This window comes from Ostrinia furnacalis, unplaced genomic scaffold, assembly GCF_004193835.3.
Source record: "Ostrinia furnacalis isolate ACB-3 unplaced genomic scaffold, ASM419383v2 OfSCF4888, whole genome shotgun sequence".
In the NCBI taxonomy this organism is placed as follows: Eukaryota; Metazoa; Arthropoda; class Insecta; order Lepidoptera; family Crambidae; genus Ostrinia; species Ostrinia furnacalis.
This window is the reverse complement of record NW_021135127.1, coordinates 119038-146363: the sequence shown is the minus strand read 5'-3', so window position 1 is coordinate 146363 and position 27326 is coordinate 119038. Positions and strand designations below refer to the sequence as shown.

The following is a 27326-nucleotide window of genomic DNA, read 5'->3' as shown; positions in this document are numbered from 1 at the left end:
TACCGACGACCTAGGCATGTCCTAGACGACCCGGACGATCCTATTACCGAATTTCTGAACACAGACATCACTGCCTTAAGCACGCCAACTACTCCACAACACAGTAGCTCGTTACACCGTACTCGCCGGCGAGTACGAGGCCCTGCTTTCCATTTCGGACGGTACAGACATGTACCGGGCCGGTTCTCCCCTATCCGTCCCCCGGACACGGCCTGAGCCGAGGTCCGAGCCTACCGTGGCGCCCTCAGGCCGCGTCCGTAGTCCCCTCGATCGGGCCCACTAGAGTGAGCCCGCCGTAGGCTGGACTTTGGTCCAACACCGCGGTGGGCAACCCTCTAGTTGGGTTCGCCACTGATCGGGCGCCTTATGCGCTCGATACGGCCCGATCGCGAACGTCAGTCTGCGACCGACGCGGACGAGCCTGGGCTTCGAGCCCACACTCGGCCTCGTCGGCACGCGCACCGACGATCGCCAAACGGCTAGAGTACCTTCTGTACTCGCCACTCTGCCCGGTGAAGCTGGAAAAGCTCCTTAAGCTACCAGCGCGCGTCCCTTCAAAAAAAAAAAAAAAAAAAAAAATGTAAATTAAATGCTTTAACTCCTTATGGTGGTTGAGCGTCATGTTCCACAACTTCAGCTTTATAATATTAGTATAGATGACAGATCGTACAGCCCCCCTAGTAGTTACATTTAAGCATTTAAATCTTCATAGACTTTTTGACGAACTCGCTAGCGATGACGTTTAAACTCATAGTAAAGCTACAGATTCACGCGCACAATAGGTTATGCATCATGTTGTAGCGATAACCTGTGAGAGGATATTAAACGTTATCATCATCATTTTGTCTGTTTAAGTTGTGATAACGTCTTATAATCGGTTCAATACACTTTAAATACACTGTAAATTATATTGTCAATAGATAGATGACGTAACTTGGATAGAGCGTGCAATGTTATTATTTTGCGTAAATATTTATTTTGGGAATAATTATACACAGTTTTTGACAGTAGGTAACTGAAAAATTAAACTGAAGTCAAAGCAAACGAGTGTGGACTTGTGGAGTGACCTAAGACTTAAAATAAGTCACAAATTAGGAATATAAAATGTTTTATGTATAAAAAGTGTCTTTTTTTCTCACGATAATCGATCGTCGATCAGGCAACCTTCCATAAAGTAACTGTAACTTTGCAGTTGTTACGGCTAGTTTTATCGATATCGACAACCGCACGCGGACATCTCTTGCTGTCTTTAGTATTTTATCAATGGATTGTAGCCGCACTGCTATGAATTAGTTGAATTAATAGTCCAAACCACTTGCAGGTGCTTTAGTTGGCAAAATGAGAGGCAAGAGTAGAGTCGCCCTGAGCGTAGCTGCTCTAGCTTGCTTTAGGTAAATACATATTCGCATTTTTTATTTATAAAGTGGGTGACTTTTATACGTGATTTAAATATTTTTTTATAATTTTTTTAAGTGAATAAGTGGTGAAAATGTGTCGCAGATTTCAAAATTTAAGAAAAAAAAACGAAATTTACAAAAAAAGTTTTGACAATCGTTATCATTTTGCGCGCTGCATAAAAAAGTTATCGATTAATGACCTTTTTGAGTAAACACGAGTATTTTTAAATAGTAACCAGTAACTATCATCTCTATTATCTTGTAAGAGTGTGATCTTTGGAAACATAAACGCGATCCTCGTACCTACATCTGTTTCTGCTATTTATTATACGATGTTGTAGCGACATGGGTATACTTTGCGCTATTTGGGGACTTTGCCAAAAATATTATACTGGGCAGGTAAGTAATATTTTTGGCAAAATCTGGCGGTTAATAACTCAGCCAGTATATAGATATGTCATGTATTTGTGATGTACATTTTTATCTTTTTCTTTTTTATCATCTGTCATCCGCTTTGCACTGAAAGGCAATCAATTTGCAGCATTAACTTTGAACTCCTCCAATGTTCTTCTGGTTAAGTTCGTTGCGGATCCAATGACAGTTTAACTTTCCCCCGGGATCAACTTGACCTTCACTGTTTGGGTTTTTATTGTCGGTCAAGCTGTAGATCCTGGCTACACAGGAGTTACAGCAGTGGGAACGAGTGATGGGAATAGTGCCGTAATCAATTTCAGCATCGAACTCCTCCTTTGTCCCGCTTATTTCACTGGGGTCTAAGTTTTAAAGACTACTTTTTTACGTCGGGAAGTGGTTTGCATACCCACTGGGCAAATGGGACCCCCAGTGGGTTAAATGGATCTCTCCCCGCGAAAATTCGATGGTGTGCACCGGAATGAACCCAGAAACGATTCATAATTTCACTGTCCTCTGAACCAAATTAGAGCTTCATTGACGGGCTGGTTAACACAAATTGCTGTGATGAAGGATAGTCCCTAAAAATTTGACGTGCTATAAGCCTATAACTCCTCCTATAATTATCTATTATCCTATAATTATTAAAACTCATAAACAACTATGTAAAACATAAACTGGTATGACAATGTTTATAAGTTGCTGGCTGAAATAATGGTTTATTCATACTTCTTAATAAATATTGATACATCTACAATGTATAAGCAAATCGCTCCAGTATAAGCTGCAACCTTGAGAAGTCCTTCTCAAGATACGCAATTTACCGATTTCGCAGAAATCTTTGAAATTATATTAGAATTTTATAAAACAATACAATGTTCCACTAATCTAAATAATAAGTAATTTCTACAAAGAAACAATAAGTACCTAGTAGTATTTGTTACTTTAACATTTAAAGTATTTCATTGCGGTTTCATAGCCAATGCAATAAAACAACAAAATACATTTTAACTGAATTGTGTATGTCATAAACTCAGATCGTGTTTATTTAACTGCTTGACTGCTATCTAGTTTCTGTGATTTAACTAAAGATTAACTTTATCTTTAATCTCATTTCAAATAGAGCTGATTTTATACCGATTTGACAAGATGCATTTTATTTGCATTGCAATAATTTATGGAGGAGTTGGTTTTATAGCTGTAAAGCATAATTTAATGAAATCTCTGATTATTTAACCTAAATCCTTTCACGATAATTATACCTTTATAAGGTTTCTTCATCTGTAAGATGATTAACTTCTATAAATTTTATAGGACCTATTTAATACAATGGAATCCGCAAAACAATAAAATTGCTGTCACATTTTTGGACGTATCTAATCATGAATTTAAATACTAAAGCCATAAGGAAAGTCTAAGTTTTAAGTAGGTACGGCAAGTAGGTACCTACTTAAGGCTTGGTATTTCTTCTAAAGTAGGTATTTCGCGCTGTCAAAATCTGCGCGCGCAATTCTTCGCCGAAAACAGCGCGTCAAAGAGCTCCCGCCACAATTTCCAGCTACACAGTATAGAAATACGCAGTTGGTTAGGTTAGGTTGACTTCCTTCCCTTCAAGCGTCACACATCGAGAACTGTCACGGCCAAAAAACTGGCACGCGTCCGTCCTCCGTAAGCGCCACCGCGCGACTGATTGAGATTGTCCAAGCCGTCATGGGCGATTTTTTCCACATTTTTTAACATAGTAACTAAATAAGACGCAATATAAAAATTTCATCCGTTAAAAGCCCTCAAGTTATTTCTGAACTTTAGTTTAGTAAAAGATTCAGAATCTCAAATCGCTTATTTTAAAAATAAAACCATTATTAGAAAACGAATAGAGGTAACTTTGGGAATTTATTCTATCGAGTCAACTTCATCAAATCGTGTTTCCATCCGTTAATAGCCCTAGAAAATATCCTCAACTATGCCCAAAAAAAATCTTAGCCTTTTATTTTACTGTTTAGTACCTCAAAAATGAAAAATGAAAACCTCATTTTCGCCATTTTCTCTGTTACCCGGCCTTAAAACCTATTTTACCAAAATTTTCTATACTTACTCTTAAACATGTACATATTTAGAAACAATATTGACTATGCATGTTTCCGTGAAAGTTATATCTGCATTGTTTTTTCAATTTCCCAACAGCGTACACTCTCGCCAAAAAACTACTGTTCTATTATACAAACGGCCTCACTGACACAGACACTTTGCTAATACGATTCACAATTTTCGCATCTCCACAGCCTTATCTGGCAGATAAATTGGTCAATTTTCGCGAGATTTATGTGTGGGACAAGTTACCCAAAATTTATCGGCATGTGTAAACAGAACCGGTCTTGGAAATAAAGCGGATAAAAATACAAACGGAAACATTGCTGGGTAAATAATTAATAGTGGTACTGTTAGCGTCATAATATTTATTTATTTACTTAACACTAAACGTTTCCTGCGGTTTTTCTCGCATGCATTTGTAATATTTAACTAGCTCAGTAGTTTTTTTGAGGGAAAGAGTAACCTTTTCATCCTTAGAAACGTTATATTTTTACAACTAAATTTGATTTATCTATTTTAGTCCTCTGCACGATATTTTATTTTGCAAACAGAGATAATATGATTCTTTACATTACTAAGTAGAGATAAAGATAAATAACATTTGCATCAATGTTAGTCAGTCTGAGTGGCGGCAATAGTTTATTTCAGTTTAGGCAGTAGGTAGAGTCGTCGACAGTAGACTATATTATACTTATGTTTTTATTGAAATATCACTCCTATTACAACTACATATTATTATCTACTAAAAAAACCTTCAAAGTGCTGATCGAGTTCGGAAAAGTATTTAATGTAAAGAACGCTTCAAGGATTTTTTTTTTAATTTTCACGTTAAAAATTCAAAAAATAGATGACAAAATTTCAATTATTAGTCCGTCAGACAGATAATTAGAAAATATTAGACTCATGTTTTTTATTTTCTTTCATAATTAAATAATAACAGTGCTACATCGAGTTGAAATGGCGCGATACGTCACGCTTGAGTCACGCTTGAGTAGAGTTTTTACTATAATTATTCGATTATGGAAAAAATTAAAAAATATGAGTCTAATATTTTCTAATTATCTGTCTTACGGACTAAATATAATTTCGATTTCATTACTCAGTCATCATCCCTATTAGTTTCTCGCGCGTCAGATTTAATTTATTTGATTATAAGATTTTCAATATTTTCGGCGTCGAACTATACCTAGGTACCTACTTACCATGAAAACACTATGTTTCCTATGCATTTGTTTTAAAATGAGTTTTGTGGTTAAACAACACATTAGGAAACCTGTGGTTAATATTTTCCAAGCTTTATGACGTTGAAACGATCTCAACGTCATACACATAAACAACTTCACTACCTTAAAAACAATTTTCCTATTAACCGTAAATCCCATACACCGGCACCGTTTAAGCAATCGATCGAGCTCCATGATCTTCATACAAAAAGTTACCTAATTAATGGATTTTGTTATTATAATTAGGTACCTAAGAACTCAAAATAAATTATCGAGTACTGAGACTGTTAATACAATGGTTTTAAAATCAAGAGACATACTGAATTTAAACTATTTTGTACAAAAACATTATTCTAAGTAGATAAAGTAAAATTAAAAACAAATTAGTTTCACGTTAGTTTTAATATGAATGACGACAGCATATCAGGATTCCTTACAACTCTATTATAAAATATTTCTCAACCGTACATTATCCTTATTGTTCTTTTAAACCTGCTAATGTATTGACACTTGAAACTACCGTTTGTTCCCGGCTTGGTCTGCGCGGACTTGTGATGAAAATAATGTTTTAACTCTTAATTCTTACCAAAATATACAAACATAGGTACCTAACTATAGACCACATTTAGTGCTTGGACGTTTCTTGGTTGAAACGACATAATATTCAAATTCAAATTGTTTATTTGCATACTAAGTGTACTTAAAGGTCTTATGCAATAATAGGTGCACATGTAGTTTTGAACATTTTCCTGTTATTTTGTAATGTGCAATAAGAAAATGAGTTCTGAAACTATAATTTTCGAAACAGCCTGAGTACTTATGAAGTCTTAGCCACTTGAATGTGCTCTAATGGTTACGCCCGTCCGCACAAACATTACTATGAGATCTCACAGTGCTCGTGAACAGTCACACACGAATCAATCGCAGAGCTTTATTCAACGCTGTGCGTTCGATTTGCTGCTTCACTTAAGCAAGCGGGCGTAAATATTATTCCACAAGTTTGTCGTATTTGATCTTGTCACATAATTTGTAAGGTAATTATGATTTTATTTTCAGCTTTCTAAGCACCGTGTCTGGTTTGAGCGAGCCTTTAATGTATACGGGATTAAGTAATTACACTTTCCCTGAAGAATTCATTTTTGGAGTCGCGACATCAGCATATCAAATTGAAGGAGGATGGAACCTTGGAGGTAAGTGTATTTTAACTATTTACTATCTTTATAACATCTTTGTAGCCTGATCACCTGCCTCCTATGTTAATATAACATCACTCATAGGACAAACATAGAGCTCGACTCATTATGTACCACCGGAATTCCGTCACCTATGTTTTACAAATAAATGATTTGATTTGCATTATTCGTACCTACCTAAGCGAATAAATATCTGCAGTATAGTATACTTAGGCTGGGTTGCATCATCTTACTTTAACTGTAACAAACGTCAAAAATCTGTCAAACTCCATACAAAAAAACACCGGTTATCGTCACAGTTACCGTTAAAATTAGGTGGTGCAACCCACCCTTAGTAAACTATTTAGAATTTCGTGGAATTCTCACGTCATGGTAATAATCCATGACGACGTACTGAAACTTAGGTAGTGTCCTTAATTCTGTGGTTTCAATGTTGTGTACTTAACCCTTAAGTAACACCGTGGGGTAATTTTTTACCCCAGGCGCATAAAAATTGACATATCTTTTTTTCTAGCGTAGCTAGTGCAATGTCATTTTGTGTATTCTCAATCCAGAGTGTGCGCTTTAAGCTCGTAGATGCGGGATGTGAAAAAAATCATCCGTTTGGCTTGTACAGGTAGGTGGGGCAGAAATTTACCCCAGGGTGTTAGTTACGCATACTTTAATTTATCATCACCTAACATGTTATTAATAGGTTTTTACAACATTGAAACAAAATGAGTAAATATTTATATGACGATTATGTAGCACTATGTCTCTAGAATGCAGAGAGATAATTAGAGCTTGATTTACATGATACTTTTCAAACTTTGAAGACATCCCTTCAGAACAGAGCGTTCATAAATTCGACACAGAAATAGGGCTCAAAAGTGATAATTACGTAGTAATTCAGCGTTTCTGATGTATTTTGAAAAAAAATAATTAGGAATACAATATATAAAAATATTTTAAAATATTTTTTCATAATTTTATAAAAAAATAAGTTTTTTTTATTTTGCTTTATTATAAAGCCAGAAATTTTAGTTTTATTTCATTTTGTGTTTAAAATATGCATAAAACATCTTTTTAATGTCCAATTAGTGTAAGTTTTTGGTTCCCACAATAACTTTCCAAGATTTTTAGAAGACCATTGTGGAGACTATTAGTTGCCAAAGACAAATTATTTGTTTTTTGTTATGATTGATTTAAGGTGTTTCTTTAAGCTAGATAGACGTTCTTTTAAGGCAATCGTATAATTCAGTGAGTCCATTAATACATTGTAAATCACAAAATTAAATTGATTTTAAATATTTACTTAAAATTTTTCAATTTCCGTTTGGGGTAATTTTTTGCCCCAGGGTGTTCAAAGTGTAACCAAAAAAGGATGTTACTTAAGGGTTAAGTACGAATTAGATATTTAGAAATAAACCAAAAAATAACTTACTTTAATTTGCATAATTAAAATGCCCACTTCTATTTATAAAATACACAATTATTTATAAATATTCGGCCATTTCAATGCTCATATTATTTGACCGAACAGCGTTTCGTTATTTGCTATAATTATGTAAACATTTCGTACTAATAAACGTATCTCCGCACATTGAGCTATTAATCCGACTGTGTATTGTTAACCGATATTTGATTAGGGTAACATGGGAAAACATTTCGAATTAAATGTGTAAATTAGCCACTTTAATTATTCATTTCCTGCGAGTAGCTCTCATTTTCCTGGAAAGGAGAAAATTACAGTTTTGTAATATTTTTTTCCATTTTGAAATACATTAATTAAAATAACATAGGTTCATAATACTACTTTAATTAAGGCACTTAACATTTTTTGTATAAATTTTATCATTGAGTTCCCGTGAACGGCTCGATCACCTAACTTTAACGGTAAATATGACGATAACCGGTGCTTTTTGTATGGACTTTGACAGATTCTTAACGTTTGTCAAAGTTAAAGTAAGATGGTGCAACTCAGTCTAAGATTTTATAGGGTTAAATCAATGTCAACTTTTTGAAAAAACGTATTTCAAGAAGAATGTAGGGGCTCTTACAAGACTTTAAGGTCACTAGGTCTTTACCATTATGGCGGCTCTACGTAACTCCTTAGTAGTTTAGACAACAACAGAGTTTATTATACTTTTATCTTTAAGTTATAGGAATGTGTTCTGTCATTTCATATTAATACATGTATCAATAAACCTAATTAACTAATTAACAGCTATTCGTAATAAATAATGCGCGGATAAAAATATAACAAAATGTTTTACTATTAAAACTTTTGCTTGGTACTTCGTACGATTTTATCATCAATATTTTATGTTTACAATAAAATTAAATAGCTATTACAGATTACAGAGTTTTACTATCAATTAAATGTAAGTACTTAACTTAAAGTAAAGTACAACTAAAGAATTTAATGCATGCCTTAGTTGTAAAAATATATTGATGAAAAGAAATATAGGTACTTAACTAATGAAGTAAATTAAACTTTCAGAAGAATTACTAACATTGAAATCAAATTAAATCATGGGTTAGTTAAGACAATGTCATGTAGCTGATTGAACTTTGTGTTCTTATGTATGACACTGTTCTGTGCTTTCTCTACAATCGAGTGCGGAAACGGAAACAAAATCGTTTCCTTCTTTGGAAAACCTCTGCTCAGAAAGAAACCTTGAGAGACAGTTCTAAAGAATTGGAATACTTGAAAACCTTGTGACACTTATTAAATACTTTAATCTTCCTGTATACTTATGTATAGATGAAATAGGAACGAGTATTGTTTCCGCTTAAAAACTCTACACACCAAGCCCGCCGACAGCCCAGCTTGATTTCGGTGCTTTATTTCAAAAGAAACAAGTCCACGACTTGTATTCTAGTCTATGATTTATGATAAAATATCAAAAATTGACGCGTCGGTTTTGAGGTTTGGTGTGTATAGTTCCAAAATACTGAACTGTCCTATCCATGACATTGACAGTAGGGCGCCACCGTCAATACCGGATCGCTGCTTCCGGTTTTTGCCATGTTATCCATATAGTTGAACGATGGTAGCGCCCCCCTGTCATTGAGTTTGGTGGGACAGTTCAGCGTGGGTCATCTATAGACTGCAACGGTGACAAAACTAATCTAATGAAAGATGGAGCTGAATCATTTTTTTTTTCTAGGAAAAGGGGAAAGCATGTGGGACACACACCTCCACAAATACCCGAATTATACGGTTGATGGGTCCAATGCCGACATAGCTGCCGATTCTTACCACTTGTACAAGGAGGATGTCAAAATGGTCCAGTACCTTGGTCTCACTTACTACAGATTGTCTATGTCGTGGCCTAGGTAAGTTTTAACCTCTATTAACCCTCGCTGTACGAGGTGGGGTGTGACACACCCCAGACCTTTAAAAATAGCCACAATTTAAAAAATTTGCAAGTGCTGGATTTGAAATTCTCAGTAGCTGGAATTATGACACTGCTGCTTCGATCAGCGTTGCAAAATCAGTCCAGCGGTGCCTACCAACTGAGTTACATGCCTTTGAAGTGCATTTGGGTGTCACACACCCCACCTGGTACGGGACGTTGTTAAAAAGTTAAAAAAAAAATCTAACAGTTTTGGTGTAATTTATATTTTTTTAGCTTTGTCAATTGAATAAAATTCAATACAAATATTATTTTTCGTGATTTTTACGGTATCTGAAATTTTCAAGCACTTTTAGTCAAATGAGATGACTTTTAGTGCGAATCTGGAAGTTTAGTACTGAGATCCGAAGATGTATGTGAACATACACTTATGGGCTACAATTTATACTTGGTGATACAATTTATGGGCTACTGAAATGGAATAACATATTTTATAAATAAATAAAATTGTTACGCTCCCATTTTATGCATTGAGCATACTCATTTTCTTTCATCAGAATTGTGGTAAATTGAAAACCGATGATCAAAACAAATTTATACCCTTCCAGTTTTTAATTTACTTTTAAATTATAAGTAAATACTTGTACTTTGTTAAATAAAAACGGTTGTCATAATTAAAGGCACTAATTAAAAATTATACATAGGAAACTGATTCCTAAATTACAAGAACAACGGAAATTGTGTCTTTTTTATTTTTTTATGATAAAAAATTTATAATACATATTTTCAGCTCAGAGCATTTCTTAAACCTAATTAGCATACGTAAATAATCAATATTAAATATTAAATTCCACCTAAAAAAATGTTGAATGAAAATTTTATCACTTTGTATATTGGGGTGTGTCATACCCCACCTGGTACGGGACGTAACTTTTAGTCACCTCGTACACGGAGGGTTAATAGGGCACAGTATGTTTAAAATATTGCTTTATGACCTTAACATGAGTTTTTGACTAAGGTTTTTGAGCCATATATGGGACAGACTACAGTCTGTCTGAATAGCTGTGTACAGCCTTCTGTAATCTGTTATTTGAGACCTTAACCTACATGAATTAACCTAGACATTGTCAATAGAAAGTGATAACTTATCTATTCATTTAAAACAACTCACAAACTCTCAACTCACTCAAACAAAAATAATAATGTATGAAATATGTTAAAAACATTAAAACTAGTGCCAAGGACCTAAGGAGCAGTGGAATTCAAAAAGTCTTTGCTGTTGATTAAAATTCATGAGATAATGTAACTAAATTAACTATTTAAATGACATCTGACTAGAAAATGTAGACACTTATTTTTATCATTAATTAGTTAGCGAGTAGGGCATGTAATATCGGAAGGTTTTCAATTCCGATATTGAATTCCGATATTAGATCTCAATATCGGAATTGCGATATTAATATCGGAATTGAGTTCATGTGCTATGCAATTAATATTTGGTTATATTCGTAAGAATTCTGGATTGTTTACAATAAAATAATGATTGTAATCAAAATCTTTAATTTGGTACAAAACAGTACTTCATAAAATTGAAGTTTTAAAACCATTTTTACGTTATGGGTATCCATTTCATTTGGTTTTTTATGTGACAAGAGGCAAACGAGCAGACGGATCACCTGATAATGAATGGTTACTGATAATGAGCTTATAATATATGGACTAGCAAATAATTAAAGTGTTTTTGTAAAATCACAGGTATCAAACAAACTTTTACTCCTTCATTATATTACCCTGTTTTATGTTGGCGGAACGAATTTTAGAGTCATTCAAATCACGTGCTACAAAAATTGTAGAGAGTGGTAAAAAACTTGAATATGCTTGTAATTGGTTCCTTTTTGATTATCGATGTACAACTCACAAAAACACGGGCCATCATCATCATTATGTCAGCCATAGGACGTCCACTGCTGAACACAGGCTCCGATAATGATTTTCACAATGGCCGGTTGCATCCAGCGCCTTCCTGCTACCTTTATGAGGTCGTCGGTCCACCTTGTGGTTATGAGTCCTACGCTGCACTTTCCGGTACGTGGCCTCCACTTCAGAACCTTGCCTTACTCCATTAGTCTAACGTCCAATTTGCATGTTCTCTAGAAAACGTAAGTCGCACTTCACGTAGGTATCGGAGAAGTTCTGGTCCTCGAGCTGGTCTTCGAGTATGCAGGTTATGATCCTCCATCCGTCTTCTTATTGTGTGATCACTGACATTCACTGAGCTTGCTGTTTGTAAACGCTGGCGTATCTCAAACGTAGTGAGAGCCCGATTTCTTGATATTGCAAGCACGATAATCGGGTCATCGCGCGCTGATTTACACCTTAATTCCCCACTTCTCGGTCTTTTTGTGTAAAAGGCGGTCTAGTCATGCCTTTTTAACGTGTACCTTAAGTTTGTACGCCATAAATTGAAAGTTTCAGCCATCTCCCGTTGCATACGCTCTTGACTTCTAAGCAACACCATTTGAGCAACTTGAGCTGGAGTAATGGCCATTATTCTCAAATTATGGAAACGAGAATAACCCTAAGATTAATTTAAAAACAAAAAACAAAACGCTAAACCCTTACAACATTTAATATCGAATTTAAACTTACCCGTACTCTTTACGCTAAAGCAACGAAATGCGTTTCTAGAGTCAAAAAAGTTAAACAGACGCATTTTTTTATAAATCTAGCCTCTTAAATTAACAAAAACAAATGTTCTGTTAACATGTCACACGAAACTTAGGTATACAACACCTATTTGGCCTCATATCTGGTTGTTTAGGCTTGGGCCAAATTCCGTGCCGCTGAGTGTAGTAAAGATATTAAAATATTTGCAGTGGAACAAAAAGTGATGGTGAGAGACATGAGAAAATCATTGGTTTTTGCCAATCATGTACTTTGGGCTTTGTGGCAGGTTGTGGCGAGTTTAAACGCTTTGTTTAAAATCTCAATTAAAACTTTTATCTGATTCCGATATTACGATATTGGGTCGCTCAATATCGGAATTGAAATATCGGATCTCGCAGTCCGAGATTCCGATATTACGAGATTCCGAGATTCCGATATTCATGCCCTATTAGCGAGCGATTTTAATAATACTCGTATGTATCTTGGTAGATAGCTAATGGCTTTCTCGAATTATTGTTAAGTATCAAACAAATTTTTACAAAAAGCGCGAATCGCGAAATCGTTTTTAACGACACAGACGCGGTACACAAAAAACTCGGACCCAATATAAGCATATTTGAAGGACAAATGCTCGTCATTGACGCGCGTTACTAAAACGTCGGCCTGTTTAAAATACGCCGTGTGCTTGGGCTCTTATAGTTGCAAAGAAAACTTTATACATTCTCCTGAAGTTGACTTAATTCTCATTTTAGGCTCTTACCACGAGGCACAGACAACTACATCAGCGAAGACGGCAAAAGATACTACCGAAATGTATTCGAAGAGCTTCTGAAGGCTAACATCACACCTGTAGTCACGTTGTTCCATTGGGACCTGCCCACCCCACTGATGGACCTTGGGGGGTGGAACAACCCAAGAGTAGTGGACTACTTCGAAGACTACGCCAGGGTAGCCTTCGAATTGTTCGGAGATGTAGTCAAGATCTGGACTACAATGAACGAACCGCATCAACACTGCTACAATGTAAGTAGTTTTATAATATTGTAAAGAGATTATAACTATTATTTAAGTGAACTTCGGAACTTCAGTCTGAATGCTTAAATCCAAAAAATCTAGACAGAATCTATTCCAAGAAAATCAGCTTAGAAGGTATTTTATGACGAACTATTTACGCGTAATATAGAACCGTAGGCAGGTAAGGGTTACACAGGGTGGAAGCTTATAAAAGGGACCAGGGAATGCTTTTTGAAATCAAATTGGATAAATGAATAGATTGGTAAATAATTACTGATTGATATCTCGTATATGCATACATGCTTGCCTTATTTGTTAACAAAAAGCATTGGCCTAAATTCGGTTAGCATTTACCCACAACAACCAACAAAACTGTTGCCAATTAATTAAAATTGTTTAAACTGTGACTCATATTCGATGATTGCCATTTTATGTTGTTGAGTTAATATGGATTCATAGGATTTTCTATTTAGAAATGGACATTGAATGACTAATGGAACTAAATGAACAGCCTAAATATAAACAAAATTCAATAAAAATTAACTAAAGTTCTATATTTTACTAGCTGTGCCCGTGACTTCGAACGCGTGAAAATAGTTTGAATGATATTTCCCATTTTGCATAATTTTTCTTTACTGCTCCGCCCCTTTTGGCTGTAGGGTTGATAATAGCCTAAAGCCTTCCTCGACAAATGAGAATCCAACATAAAAATAATTTTTCAAATCAGACCTCGCACTTTATAATATTGGTATAGATTTAAGTAAACTTTCACTTTTTGACGAATTCTCTACTGTGTACACGCTGCCTTAAAATGAAGGTTACTATCAAAAATATTTGATAGCTGATGAATTCGAAACTAATTTCATAGTTCTCAACTAGCCTTAATTTAGTCTAGACGGCGTTAATGAAATGATCAAAGGGACAATCAAATAGCCGAGGGACTTGGTAATTTGGTTATTATAATTAACTTAATACCATAAACTTGTCCCGTAATTCCAGTTAAAGCCAGTGAAGTTTTAAGTTTTCAAAAGAGCTATCACTGACGAATTTTGCGCTATAGTTTTTTAACCTAATCGATTTTGTACAGTACGGTCAACAGCCCCCACCAGCATAATATGCTGAAAAATGTAAATTGAATACTTACACCTATCTTAAGTAAGATGAACTGCATTTATTAATAGGTATTTGTGTCATTATCACCGGTCAATGTTACCTACTTGTTATTTTTATTATAAATCATTCTTTATTATATCGTCGCATCGATCACAGTAGTTAAAACTGATTCTCTTAACTCGCTTTTTTTACTCTTTTTAGTAACCTTAGCTAGAAACGTAAGTCGTCTGAAACAAAAAAACTTTTAACAAATCTTTTTAAATATAAGTTAATACCTATAACCCTTTAACAAATATCACGTCTCTACGTAGAGTTCTATTCGCACGAACTTAATCACACTAAAGAAGCGTGTTGAGGCATTAAACTTTGAATTCCCGTGTCTGTTTCTTTCCGAACTTAGGGAGCGTGTGAGAACAAGCTGAAACCTCAACAAGTTCTGCACATCTATCTTGTGGAATTTAGTTCCTCAGGATGAACTATATTTAACAATATAATCATACTAGCGGCCGCCCGCGACTTCGTACGCGTGGATCCCGTTTTACCCCCTTAGGAGTTGAAATTTGCAAAATGCCGTCTTAGTGAGCACCTACTTTCTAAAAGGAACCCCCTTGCAAAATTTGAGACTTCTAGCACTTGTAGTTTCTGAAATTTCGTGATGATTGAGTGAATCAGTGGTCTTTTGCTTTTATAGATAGGTATACGCCCGATTCCCATATTCAATCCTTGTCCAAATCCGGATTTCAACTGTCAAGTAAAGTAACTGTACTTTCGAAATTTTAAAGGATTAAGTATGGAAGTATCAATGTTTGCAATGCGTTCTTTTACCTCGGGGTCATAATTTTATCTATCTGGGTACTTAAAACTTACAAAAGTAAGGCCTTATCAAAAACGAAGACCACGTTGATAATAAAGCAATCTTGTTAGTGAAATAAAATGACAATATTTAAACAAATATTGAACAATCCCAGATCTCTACCTACTCTCTACATTGTTTCACGTTGCAATCAAATACATATTCACATCGCTAGGGACGTACACAATTTGGGGTCGATGCTAGCTTTGTTTGTGTGAGAAATTGCCAGTTTACGAGTATATTGAAGCAGACTATGCAATATTGAATTACAAGAGCTATTATGTTGTTAACGAGGTTTTCAAAGAAAGTTTTCAGTAATAATAACAAGAGTTAAAGTCTTTGTTTCTATTTCTTTAGAAAAATGTACTGGTTTTTGTCACTTTACGTTATGGATCACGTGCGCCAGAAAATAAATTACTTAAGCAGTATAAACAACATTTTGGCTTGTGAAAGATTTTCATAACATCGCGCGTTATCACAGCGCAGCTAATGTCAATGTCACCGTTGATATGAACAAAAATACAGCTGAATTTTTAGAGGTCAAATCTTATTTACGAATTACGTACAAATAGACAAAAGATCTCAGCTGTAGGCCTAAAAAGGTAAAAAATGTTTGTTAATTAAAATGTTTTGTAGTTTTACGTAGGTACGACGCGTTCTACTTATTTACCACTTATTTTTTCAAATACACTCAATTCATTGATTTGATATTTCTACGGGACCGCATCTCACGAATACTTCACTTATTTTACTTCACGTATACTTGTAGGCTTAATATGAACAATAAGGTGTACTTATTTTAATTAAATTATAACAAATGATAGACGACGACATATTTACACTGAGCGACAGTCATGCGCGCTTTTAAATCGATCGAAACAAGAGCTATAGACAGAATCATATTACCACTCTATTGCTTCCAAAACTTACCTATTGAACTTACTCTTGGGAAATACGAACAATACAGTCTCATATAAAACTTGTGCACTAAAGATTTAATCAACGTAGAAGTTTAATGGAAGCTTAATTCGATCGGTTAGTGGTTTCCGGGTGCCGATAAGAAACGGTCTGAAGTTTGAATTCCGCAAGTAGCAAATTTATGTTCACGTTATCTTTTGCAAGCGATTTAAACCACAAAGCTGTTCATAACTTAAAATATTAACATCCATTAGTTCATATTTATTATAACCTAGACCTCTATATCTAAGAAATGACGCATTATCGTTATCTCGTAAAGGAAAAAAGTGTTGATCTTGCTTTGTTTATGATTAAAATAGAATTTTATGTAAAAACAGTATTGCTTTTTGCTCGATTTGGTCTTTACGTAAGTCCCTGCGCTCGATAAAAATATGGAGAACTATTTATCTATCTTGGCCGTTTTGTTACTAAGAGTAAAACAACTATTATATGACAAAAAGTAATGAAACAGTGAATGATTGTATATGTTACTGTAAAAGCTCGAATTGCAGTAAATCCTAAGATATTCCAGTAAAACCTAAGATCTACCAATTTCTAATGGTAAATGTCCCAAAAGGTTTGCGATTCGAACTCTTACCACCATTTCGTTGGTAAATCTTAGGATTTACATTAATGGCACGGTAAACGTTGAAAAACAAAACATGTCATAACGTGCTCAGCGCATCTCATCATCATCATCATCATCAGAAATTACTTCAATCGAAAAAAATCGAATCTATCTTAATATTGAAGTTGCCCTCTTTGTATTTCTACTTGCTCACTTAGTAATGTAGTCGCACGGACAGAATTTTAATATCTAAAATGGATTAAACATAACCCACTTTTTGTAAGCTCGTTGGTTCTGCATTTGATTATATTAATCAATATTCGTTGTTAGTTAAGTTAATTTTTCGCTTACTCAATTAATTCATACCGCTCAAGTTATTAAAACAGTAAGTATGCCATCATCAGTCGCTAAGTTATTTTTTAGTCGATCGTGTTATAATTCCCCATTAAGAATTACTCATTGTTTTATTCCTAAAACCAACATCTACCAGCTGACAGAGGTAAAACCTAGCATATACTGAATTCGAATGGTAAAAGCTCGAAAAAATCGTGGTATTTTCAGAAATACTTACATTTACCAGCTCATGTCGGTAAATCCTAAGACTTACACTTAAATCTTAAGATTAACCGTAGTTCGAGCTTTTACAGTAACATATACACCTTACGTCCATGTGACGATAGCGAAACGACCGTGCCACATATTTTGACTAAAGTGTAAGTAGGTTGGTAACTAGATAGTTAAGTACGTTTTTAATTATTTATTTATGAGTAGTTAGGACTTGTAGAGTTAGAAGCTTGGCTCTACATGAGATCTGATAACTTTTTCCATGCAAGGCATTATGATTTTGTGTTGGCACATTTTCATGATTTTTTTTATGGGATGTCATCTAAATATTATATTATTATAGGTATACTGACTGACTGACTGACAGTGATCTATCAACGCACAGCCCAAACCACTGGAGGGATCTGGCTGAAATTTGGCATGAAGGTAGATGTTATGACGTAGGTATACGCTAAGAAAGGATTTTACGAAACTCCACTCCTAAGGGGGTAAAACGGGATCCACGCGTACGAAGTCGCGGGCGGCCGCTAGCATCTCAATAAATGTGCTAGAAAAACTACTAGACTAGAGATACTAGATTTACGTAATCAAAAAACGAATTCAAACTAAACAGTTTGGATAAATCTTCTGTCCATGTTTTCTTGTTCCTGAAGCCTTTTTCTTCGTACATAAGGTAATGATGATGAACATAATTCCAGGGTTACGGCGGGACCCAGTTCGCTCCTGCATTAAACGCCCATGGCATCGGAGAGTACCTCTGCACTCATTACATGCTGCTGGCACACGCTAAGGCGTACCACTTGTACGACAAGGTGTTTCGCCCGAAGCAGAATGGTCAGTAAATTAGATTTATTACTTATTTATTTAGGATCTGTTGTAGTACATTAGTATTTACGATGTCATTTTATTTTGTAACTTGTTAATGTCTGTCTTATCATTTGTTGTACAAGTCCTTAGTTTATTAATTCCTAAAACTTTTTTAATACTTATCAAGCGAAATTGTATAACCCGGTATTCAAAATATCTTAGCTGTCTTTGTTATAAAGATAATTTCAAATGACGCCAGATGTTAAAGTATTACAGGATTAAATCGTAGTTCATCTACTAATTTCAAGTTTTTAAATACAGGTCAAATAGGCATCACTTTGGACTCGTTCTGGGCAGAACCTAAGAACGCTTCAGACCCAGAAGATGTTGCTGCAGCTGAAAACTATCTACAAATGCATGTAAGTGGTATGACTTGCTCTTAAAACTTTTACATAACAAAATGTCTATGCTAAAAACATTCCTACTTAACATTATTATCGCCCGTATTCACAAACATTACTATGAGGTCTCACAGTGCGCGTGGATGCACAGGGTGACACATGAACCAATCACAAAGCTCTATTCAACGCTGTGCGTTCGATTTTCTGCTTCACTTTAGCAAGCATCGTTGGTGAATACGGGCGTAAGTCTCGACATACGAGTAAGTGCAAAGAGCATGGGAGTAAATGTTATTATTTCTACCAGGGATTATTTTTTTTTATCTTAAAATAACTTGGCAGTTGACCACAAATTAAACAATTGAAAAAGTTTCGTTTCAAAATAAAGAAAAATAAATATGTCTGTTCTAAATTCAAAGTTTATTGATTATTATTTCAGCTGGGTATTTACGCTAATCCGATATTTAACGGGGACTACCCGGACTTCGTGAGGCAACGAGTGAACAATATGAGCATACAGCAAGGCTACACACGCTCCCGACTGCCGTATTTCTCCCAAGAAGAAGTTAGTATTTTTCTGCTAAAATTTTACAAAATTCTAAAACTTCGTTGTTATTGTTTAATTTCACTCGAGCTTATGAAACGACCACGATATTAAACTGCGAAACGGTCTTCCATATGGAATAATTTTGAAGAGGATATACGAAATGAGTACCAATTTTGTTTGGATTTGGAAAATAGTTTTTAAAAATAAAAGTAGATAATCTAAGTGCCGATTTTTCAGTCGTCGGATAACAAAGAATAAGTTTGGCACATTCACAGTTTCAGTAAGGGAAATATGTCAAAATGTCAATTATTTTATTCTAAACTAGCGGCCGCCCGCGACTTCGTACGCGTGGATCTCGTTTTACCCCCCCTTCATCTATCTTACGCGGTTCAGATTTTTTCATANTCATACAAAAGGATTTTCCCGCTAATTCCCTGTCCCGTGGGAATTCCTAAGTATCCTATAACCTGCCCAGGAGTATGAAGAATAATTGTACCAAGTTTCGTTAAAATCCGTCGAGTAGTTTTTGTTTCTATAAGGAACATACAGACAGACAGACAGACAGACAGACAGACAGACAGACAGACAAAAATTTTACTGATTGCATTTTTGGCATCAGTATCGATCACTAATCACCCCCTGATAGTTATTTTGAAAATATATTTCATGTACAGAATTGACCTCTCTACAGATTTATTATAAGTATAGATAACTAATCAAAATTGGAAACTTGTATGTTTTTGACGCTAGAGAAAAACCATACGGACAACAACAGACGGCCGATATAAGTCAACAACAAAAATCAAACTGTATTCTTTTTTTTTCTCAGGTGAAAATGCTTAAAGGTAGTTCAGATTTCTTCGGCCTGAACCATTACGCTAGTTTTCTTATGTCGCCGTGCCCCGGTGACGAGTACAACGTACCCTCAATGGACCATGATACTGGTGTATGTCTGGAGCAACACCCTAACTGGCCCAAGCCTGGAGCAGTTTGGTTCTCGGTAAGTTTTTTTTTTAATTAAAAGAATATTAGCAAATTGTACCTAAATACAAATTACTAATCATCCCGTTAACCCCTCGTGGTAATACAGAACAAGGCAGGCAGGATGGATGGTACATACCTGCCTTGTAAGAGCCTATCCACTCTCGCTTGTAAACATCCGTTTTTTTAACGGACTACGGCCCGATTTTTTCGCCGGATTTAGTTGTGGTGTATGGTTTATAATGAACGTTTGCACATGCATCGGACGTAGGTCCGGCGAGAAAATTAACAGCAAACAAAGGATATCCGTTTTTTGACAGTCCATCGTCCGGTGAAAAACGGATGTCTACAAACGGCCTAGCTGTTCGCATAATAAAAGAGTCAGTGCGAGCTGGTGGAATGAGGACAAAGTTTGATCTTGACCTTACGGCCATTATTTTCACGTCTGTTATCTAATATTACTCAATGTCAATGAAATCGGACTAACTCACGAACAATTTTATAATTAAGTCACTTATTGGGTTTATTGAACTTTATTTAGCTTAAAAATTTACTCAAATGAAGTTTTATTAGCTTAAATCATACATAAGTTTAGTTTTAACAATAATATTTACTTTAAAATTTCCCATTAGCTATAAGTAAAATATTTACATATACCTACCTAATTTCGGAGAAACAGTAATAAAAATTCACGGTTTATTTGAATACTGAAAATTTTTATAATATTTTACTTGACTAAAGGAAGTTGACATCTTATAAAAGTACTATCTTTAGATAAGGTTTACACTTTATGACAACTAAACATAATCGCTTACCTATCTTATATTCGTACTAACACTAGTACATAGACTACTATGTAAATATTACTTTTTAAGAACCTATAGTATACCTATAAACATATTAACATTGTGGTAATCTTATCAAAATGATCAAAAAATTTCAAGTACAAATCTATGAAATCTTTGTGTGACAGAGGCCACTATACACCAATGCTAACTGATGCAATGTCACACAGGCTTACGTGGTCCTAATGACATATACGTCAAACGTTATTAGCCTGCAGGAGGTCATGCTATTGAAAATATAAGTTTTTATGACTTGTGTGGAATTACTTACCCATTCAATTTATTAGTTGTGATTCCATACAAACATAAATCAAATTACCTACTTAGACTTCCTATAAATATCTTTACTTTAACATGGCTTGTTTGCTTTTGACTCACATCACTAAAGAACTCCCCTACTCCTATGTTATTCTGATTTATTTCGTTGCGGGTCCAATGACAGTTAACTTTCCACCGGGACAAACTTGACTTCACTGGTTAGGTTAATATTGGCGGTCAAGCTATATCTAGATCCTGGCCACACAGGAGTTGCAGCGGTGGGAACGAGAGGTGGGAATAGTCCCGTTCACATCACTAAAGAACCACCTTTTCTTAATCCGTAATAATATTACAAATGCGATAGTTTGTTACGCTTTTACGCCTCTGAACCGATAGTTTGAGTTCCGGTTTTTAAAACAGCGATGCACTCGATAAAGCTTCTCTATAGATGACAGACATTTTATGCAGGAAAGCCGCGAGTGAAACGGCGGGCAAAAGCTAGTTTACTAAAGTAAATGTACTATGATTTAGCCTACGCTACGCTGGCCAGATGAGTTGTTTTTACCTTTTATATTTGAAACGAATATAATAAATGCTCTATTTACAGGTAAACCCCGAAGGTTTCAGAAAACTCCTGAATTGGGTCAACGATAACTACATCAAGAAAAATAACATGTCAATCATAGTAACAGAAAATGGTCTATGTGATCTAGGTGGTTTGAAGGACTACGCTAGGATATCGTATCACAAGAAATATCTCTACCAGCTTCTTTTAGCTAAGAATTTAGACAATATAAATATTCAGGGATACTTCGCTTGGACATTGATGGACGTGTTTGAATGGACCGACGGATATACGTAAGTATTTACTGATAGAAGAATTTACAAGAGTTTTTAATATAATTTTACTGCACCAATCGTTTGGCTTGTCCTTACAATGCGCACAAGAAAGTAATGAAACGCTATTTCTTTTGACAATCCTAACAAAATAACGAAAATCGATGTGATATCTATTATTAAACCATCCACGAAAGCTATTTTCCTCATGAGTCTATTTGATTTTCTACGTCAGGGTTTCCGAATTCATGTCCGAAAGCCTTCAAGGCACAAGTGAAATAGTAAATAAGCACTTAAATTGCCTTGTTATTGCCATTTCGAAGCCATAGATCATAAGATACGACTTTTTATTTGCGTTAATGTGTTATTATAAGGCATGTATTTAAATGATCTTTTTAAATTAGCAAAAACGGCAAATAAAAAAATCTAAATGGTCATCTATTTTAATGATTGATCCTCTTTCTTTGAGACATAAAATAAATAAAATCGATCGATATTTTAACCTCTTTTGAACTACGCAAAAAAAAATTGAGATGTAAAAATTATATCTGATCGTTACTTGTTGGTCCTCAAAAATAAAAGAAATGAGTACCAAATATTCAATATTGTGATACTTTTTTAAATAATTCGATTTGTATAAATTATTTTTTGTCTATATCAAATAATCTTCAAAATAATTATGTTATGGTACTTATTTTATTAAGTTGTAGTCAAAGGATGGAAACTATTTAAAGGCACTTGATGTTCAAAGATTTTTTTTTATTAAAAAAGCATACTTAACACGTTCACACTGCGTTATCGGGTCGAATTGACCTTAGGTGCTGGATGCGTTGGTGCGGGATGGATATATTCGGTCTTTTCAGTAGTACGAAAGATAAATATTGTTTTGCAATTGTTTCGTCAAACACAGTAAATATTTGGAAAAAAAAAATTATCAGGTCCTTACGACCCGATGTCGCACTAAAAGTAAACAAATATCGTTTAGTGCTTTTATCGTGTCTAATCGACCCGTTGACAGATGACTTTATGGTCACTGATCACGGTCGAGATCGGTATACTAAGAGAAAATCAACCTTGCGATTTGAAAAAAATAAAGAGGTAAAAATTATGATGTCGGGTTCAGGGATGTCAGAAGTAAGAAATTATTTTACATAGCGCCTCTAGTCCCAAACTAAGCAAAGCTTGTAATTTAAACAAACATGGCAATGTACCATTCTGCTTGCTTATTGGCCGCTAAGCCCTTGGCCAACTCAGTAACCAATGACGGACGATTGTCACTCAACCACAAAGTACCGCGTAAATTAAAAGATATTTTTTAATTAAAAATATTAACCAATAATATTTTTTGTTAGATCAAATATATTTTAAAGTTAAGTTATACATAGATCGAAATGTATTTATTAGGTGATCAATATTAAAAGGCAAACTTGATATAAAAATCATCAAATTAACAAAATTAAAGATCAATAACTAAAAAAGAGGATCAAATATTATTTTTGTTTACCAAATATTAAAAGAGTATGTTAAACATAAATATTATGTTACCTTTAATGAAGATCATTCATAATTTATCCGTAGATCAACTAATATAGACCCAATAATTAATATAAAGATAAAATATAATAAAAAACATCATTTATTTTTAAAAGTGCACATACAAAAAAGATCAATTAGTTTTTAGAGGATCAAATAATATTGTCCCTTATTATAACCATTAATTGCCATATTTAAAAATAATAACATAACTAATTTATGTACCTATCAATATTGCAAATGACGTCGTGTCTCACGAGTAGGTAGGTATCTACTAATTAATCTTAATCGATTTTGATTTTTGAATTGTTAATTGAATAAATATAGTTAAAGTAATCGTAACGTTATACGTAATTGATATAAGTAGAGTTACCTTGAACTTAAAAATGAATGGCATGACATTGAATTAACTACGTAACATAATGATGTTTTTCTTAAGTATCGATATCAATTATATCGATTAAAACAACGCAAAACTCAGAATGGTTAAGTTGCGTAGTGATTATGACCGATAAAAGTCAATATATGCATAGAAAATTTTCTGCTTATGGATCGATAATTTGAAAACATTGCCTACATTTTCATTGACCGACATAAATCGATTACAGTAGTTATCATTATAATGACAAATAAAGAAAATTGGTTCGAATTGAGTTCTTTTTGAAATAGAAAGAAGGGCTTCATTTGGTAAAATAAAGAAATTAGGGTAGGTATGCTTGCGAAGACCTTGCTTGCTCCTACGTGCGCAGAGTACGCAACACACAGAACGAAACAAAAGATTCCACATAAAATTCAGCAGTAAACTTTTTGTAATTTACCTAAAGCCGTAGAAAAGGCCACCGAAAAATCATTATTCGGTTCGTTAACTGCGAAAGCAAAATAATTTAGGATAGCCCCAAGTAGTTGACATTTTTTTAGCAAATTTAGATTTCAGAAAATGATTTGCTGCTCAAATTATACGCTGTGGATTGAAATTGGGTTGATATTTTGTTGTAAGAATATTTATTTTAGTAGAATATACTACTATTTTGTTAATATTTTACTGTAAGCCATTTTTGGATGAAATATCCAACATTTTAATTGAAATGTTAATGGGGATAATTTTTATGGGCAGCTGTCAAGCTTTCACAGTGTCTATGTATGTAGTTGTACAAGATGAAGTTCTTCAGCCAAAACATCTACAAAATCTCATCCATTTATTTAACAAGTAGATTCATCATAAATCAAACCGCCGAAAGTAACTCACTAACTTTACCGAAAAGTGCTTTTAGATAAGTAGTCTGGTATTTCACTAAGTAGGTAAAACATTATTTTCCAGATCCAGTTTCAGGCTATTATGATTTCTCTAAGTACAAAACTTCTTTTTCAGATCAAAGTTCGGGCTATTCCACGTCGATTTCGAAAGCCCCGAGAGAACACGCACACCGAAACTCTCGGCGCAACTCTACAAGCAAATTGTGAAAACGAGACAAATCGACTTTGAGTTTCTATCACCCGAATCTTCTAAGTATCAGTCAAACAAACTATAGTTAACAATTTAGTCAAATTGCCCGACGAGTCATCACGGAAATTAATTAAAATATAATTTAATTATTATAAATTAAGTCCAGTGTTGTGAGTAACACTTTTGTGATTGTTAAACTTGTATTTTTTAAGTTATGATGTTAGACAAAAGGTAGTTAAAATGTCTAAATATCTTAACGGAATTGTACGAGTTCTTAGTTTTTATTTATTATTAATTATCATAATAATGATGTGACTGCAAGAAAAATTGTTGAAAATTAAAAATTTAAGGTATGTTATTTTTAAACAGAATTATTATAAGAATAATAAAACATTTACTTACAATACAGAATTAATTTTGTTTCTGTCTGTACAAAATTTCCAAAAGTACAGTTATTAACAAAAGTATTTCAATATTTCAATCCTAGAATTTGACCTAAGCCCCAACAAATTAGTATGATGTTTAGAACGATATTTCGTAACGCGAGTCGTTGAATTCAGCATAATAATATAATATTTCAAAAATTCGTTGAAATTTCTGAAAAACAATAAATTTTACTTTTTATCATCGTAAGGTAAATAAAGAAAAATTAACAAGACCCGCCTTTGTTTTTCAGTGAAAAAGAAATTAGGTAGGTAATGTTAAATGTAGGTATGTAATGTAACTATGAAAAAAATCTGAATTCACTGTGAAATTATAATCTTGACACTACGCATTTAGGTAAAACGATTAAAAATTAAAATAGCTAATAAAGGACAAAATTAGCATTCAAAATATATCGCTGCTGTTTTGTTAAAATATGAGCTCATATTAAATGCACATAATTATTAGTTAATTGAAGTAATCAAGTTATTGATTTTAAAGCAACATTGTAGTGAGCTGTCCTTTAACGCGTTTATTAAATTATTTTTCATCGATAAATATCGCATAGCTAGGTACTTTGATATTCTAAAATTTAAAGGAGTTTCGATCACTATTTGATTTTGTTAACAGACTTTATTACTGAGGCTATAAAATTCTAAAGGTAGGTAAAATTTTAAACTTAATAATATTAAGTTATAGGGACAGGGAGTGATAATCATAAAAGTACTCATCAAAAATATGTATTTATGAGAGCTCGGAATGAATTTCTCGTTCGCCGAACTTCAATAACTGATTGCCCGTTCGAATCAATTGAGTTATTGTGACCACCCGTTATTTACAAGAACAACAAGCTGAATTATTACGAATTCTCGTGACTGGTCGACCTTAACGGAAGCAGGAACTGTGAATATTTAAGCAATACGGCAATATTTGCTGAGCAAATGTAGGTCAAATTGTCGAAAGAAAGTTTAGCCCGGTATAGAGACCGTTATCTATTTTAAGACGGTTAAGTCTTTGGTTGGTTTATTTATAAAGAGTTATCTTAAGAAACAATCGGGGACTTAAAAGACAAAATGGAAAAACATTTTTAGCGATTGAGAATTCTGGAATACCGGCCTCAAGTCTTCTGGAATAAATACTAATATCATTGAAAATGTTCACACTGGGTGATCTAGTCACAAGAGGCTTTATCCTACTAATATTATAAAGGCGAAAGTTTGTATGGATGTCTGGATGTTTGTTACTCTTTCATACAAAAACTACTGAACGGATATTATTGAAACTTTGCAGTATTATTGATTACTAGCGGCCGCCCTCGACTTCGTACGCGTGGATCCCGTTTTACCCCCTTCATCTATCTTATGCGGTTTAGATTTTTTCATTCAAATGGTTTTTCCCGCTAACTCCCGTTCCCGTGGGAATTTTGCAATATCCTGTTGTAACCAAGCTTTAAGTGTACTAAGGTACCTGCATGCCAAATTTCAAGCGTCTAACTTAAGCGGTTTAGATTTTTCATACAAATGTTTTTTCCCGCTAACTCCCGTTCCCGTGGGAATTTTGCAATATCCTGTTGTTACTAAGCTTTAAGTTTACAAAGGTACCTTCATGCCAAATTTCAAGCGTCTAACTTAAGCGGTTTAGATTTTTCATACAAAAGGATTTTCCCGCTAACTACCGTTCTCGTGGGAATTCCTAAGTACATATACTATAACCTGCCTAGGAGTATAAGGAATAATTGTACCAAGTTTCGTTAAAATCCGTCGAGTAGTTTTTTTTTCTATAAGGAACATACAGACATACAGACAGACAAAAATTTTACTGATTGCATTTTTGGCATCAGTATCGATCACTAATCACCCCC

General features: G+C 34.3%; 1 protein-coding gene across 1 annotated transcript; it reads left to right on the top strand.

The window, feature by feature from the left end:
* The first annotated feature begins 1285 nt into the window (after window positions 1-1285).
* On the top strand, window positions 1286-25554 carry LOC114360090 (myrosinase 1). The gene is made up of 10 exons (XM_028314655.1): window positions 1286-1391; window positions 6179-6312; window positions 9468-9636; window positions 13076-13346; window positions 18091-18226; window positions 18521-18618; window positions 19037-19162; window positions 19974-20144; window positions 21836-22086; window positions 24968-25554. The coding sequence occupies exons 1-10, from the start codon at window positions 1339-1341 to the stop codon at window positions 25125-25127; spliced, it is 1569 nt and encodes a 522-aa protein (XP_028170456.1). The 5' UTR covers window positions 1286-1338; the 3' UTR covers window positions 25128-25554.
* The last annotated feature ends 1772 nt before the right edge of the window (window positions 25555-27326 follow it).

Excerpts from the sequence above, each read along its gene's own strand:
- LOC114360090 (XM_028314655.1), top strand. The coding sequence starts at position 1,339 with ATGAGAGGCAAGAGTAGAGTCGCCCTGAGCGTAGCTGCTCTAGCTTGC. Across the intron at positions 1,392-6,178 it reads GCTGCTCTAGCTTGCTTTAG|CTTTCTAAGCACCGTGTCTG; the intron begins GTAAATACATAT and ends TTTTATTTTCAG. Across the intron at positions 19,163-19,973 it reads CGTATTTCTCCCAAGAAGAA|GTGAAAATGCTTAAAGGTAG; the intron begins GTTAGTATTTTT and ends TTTTTTTCTCAG.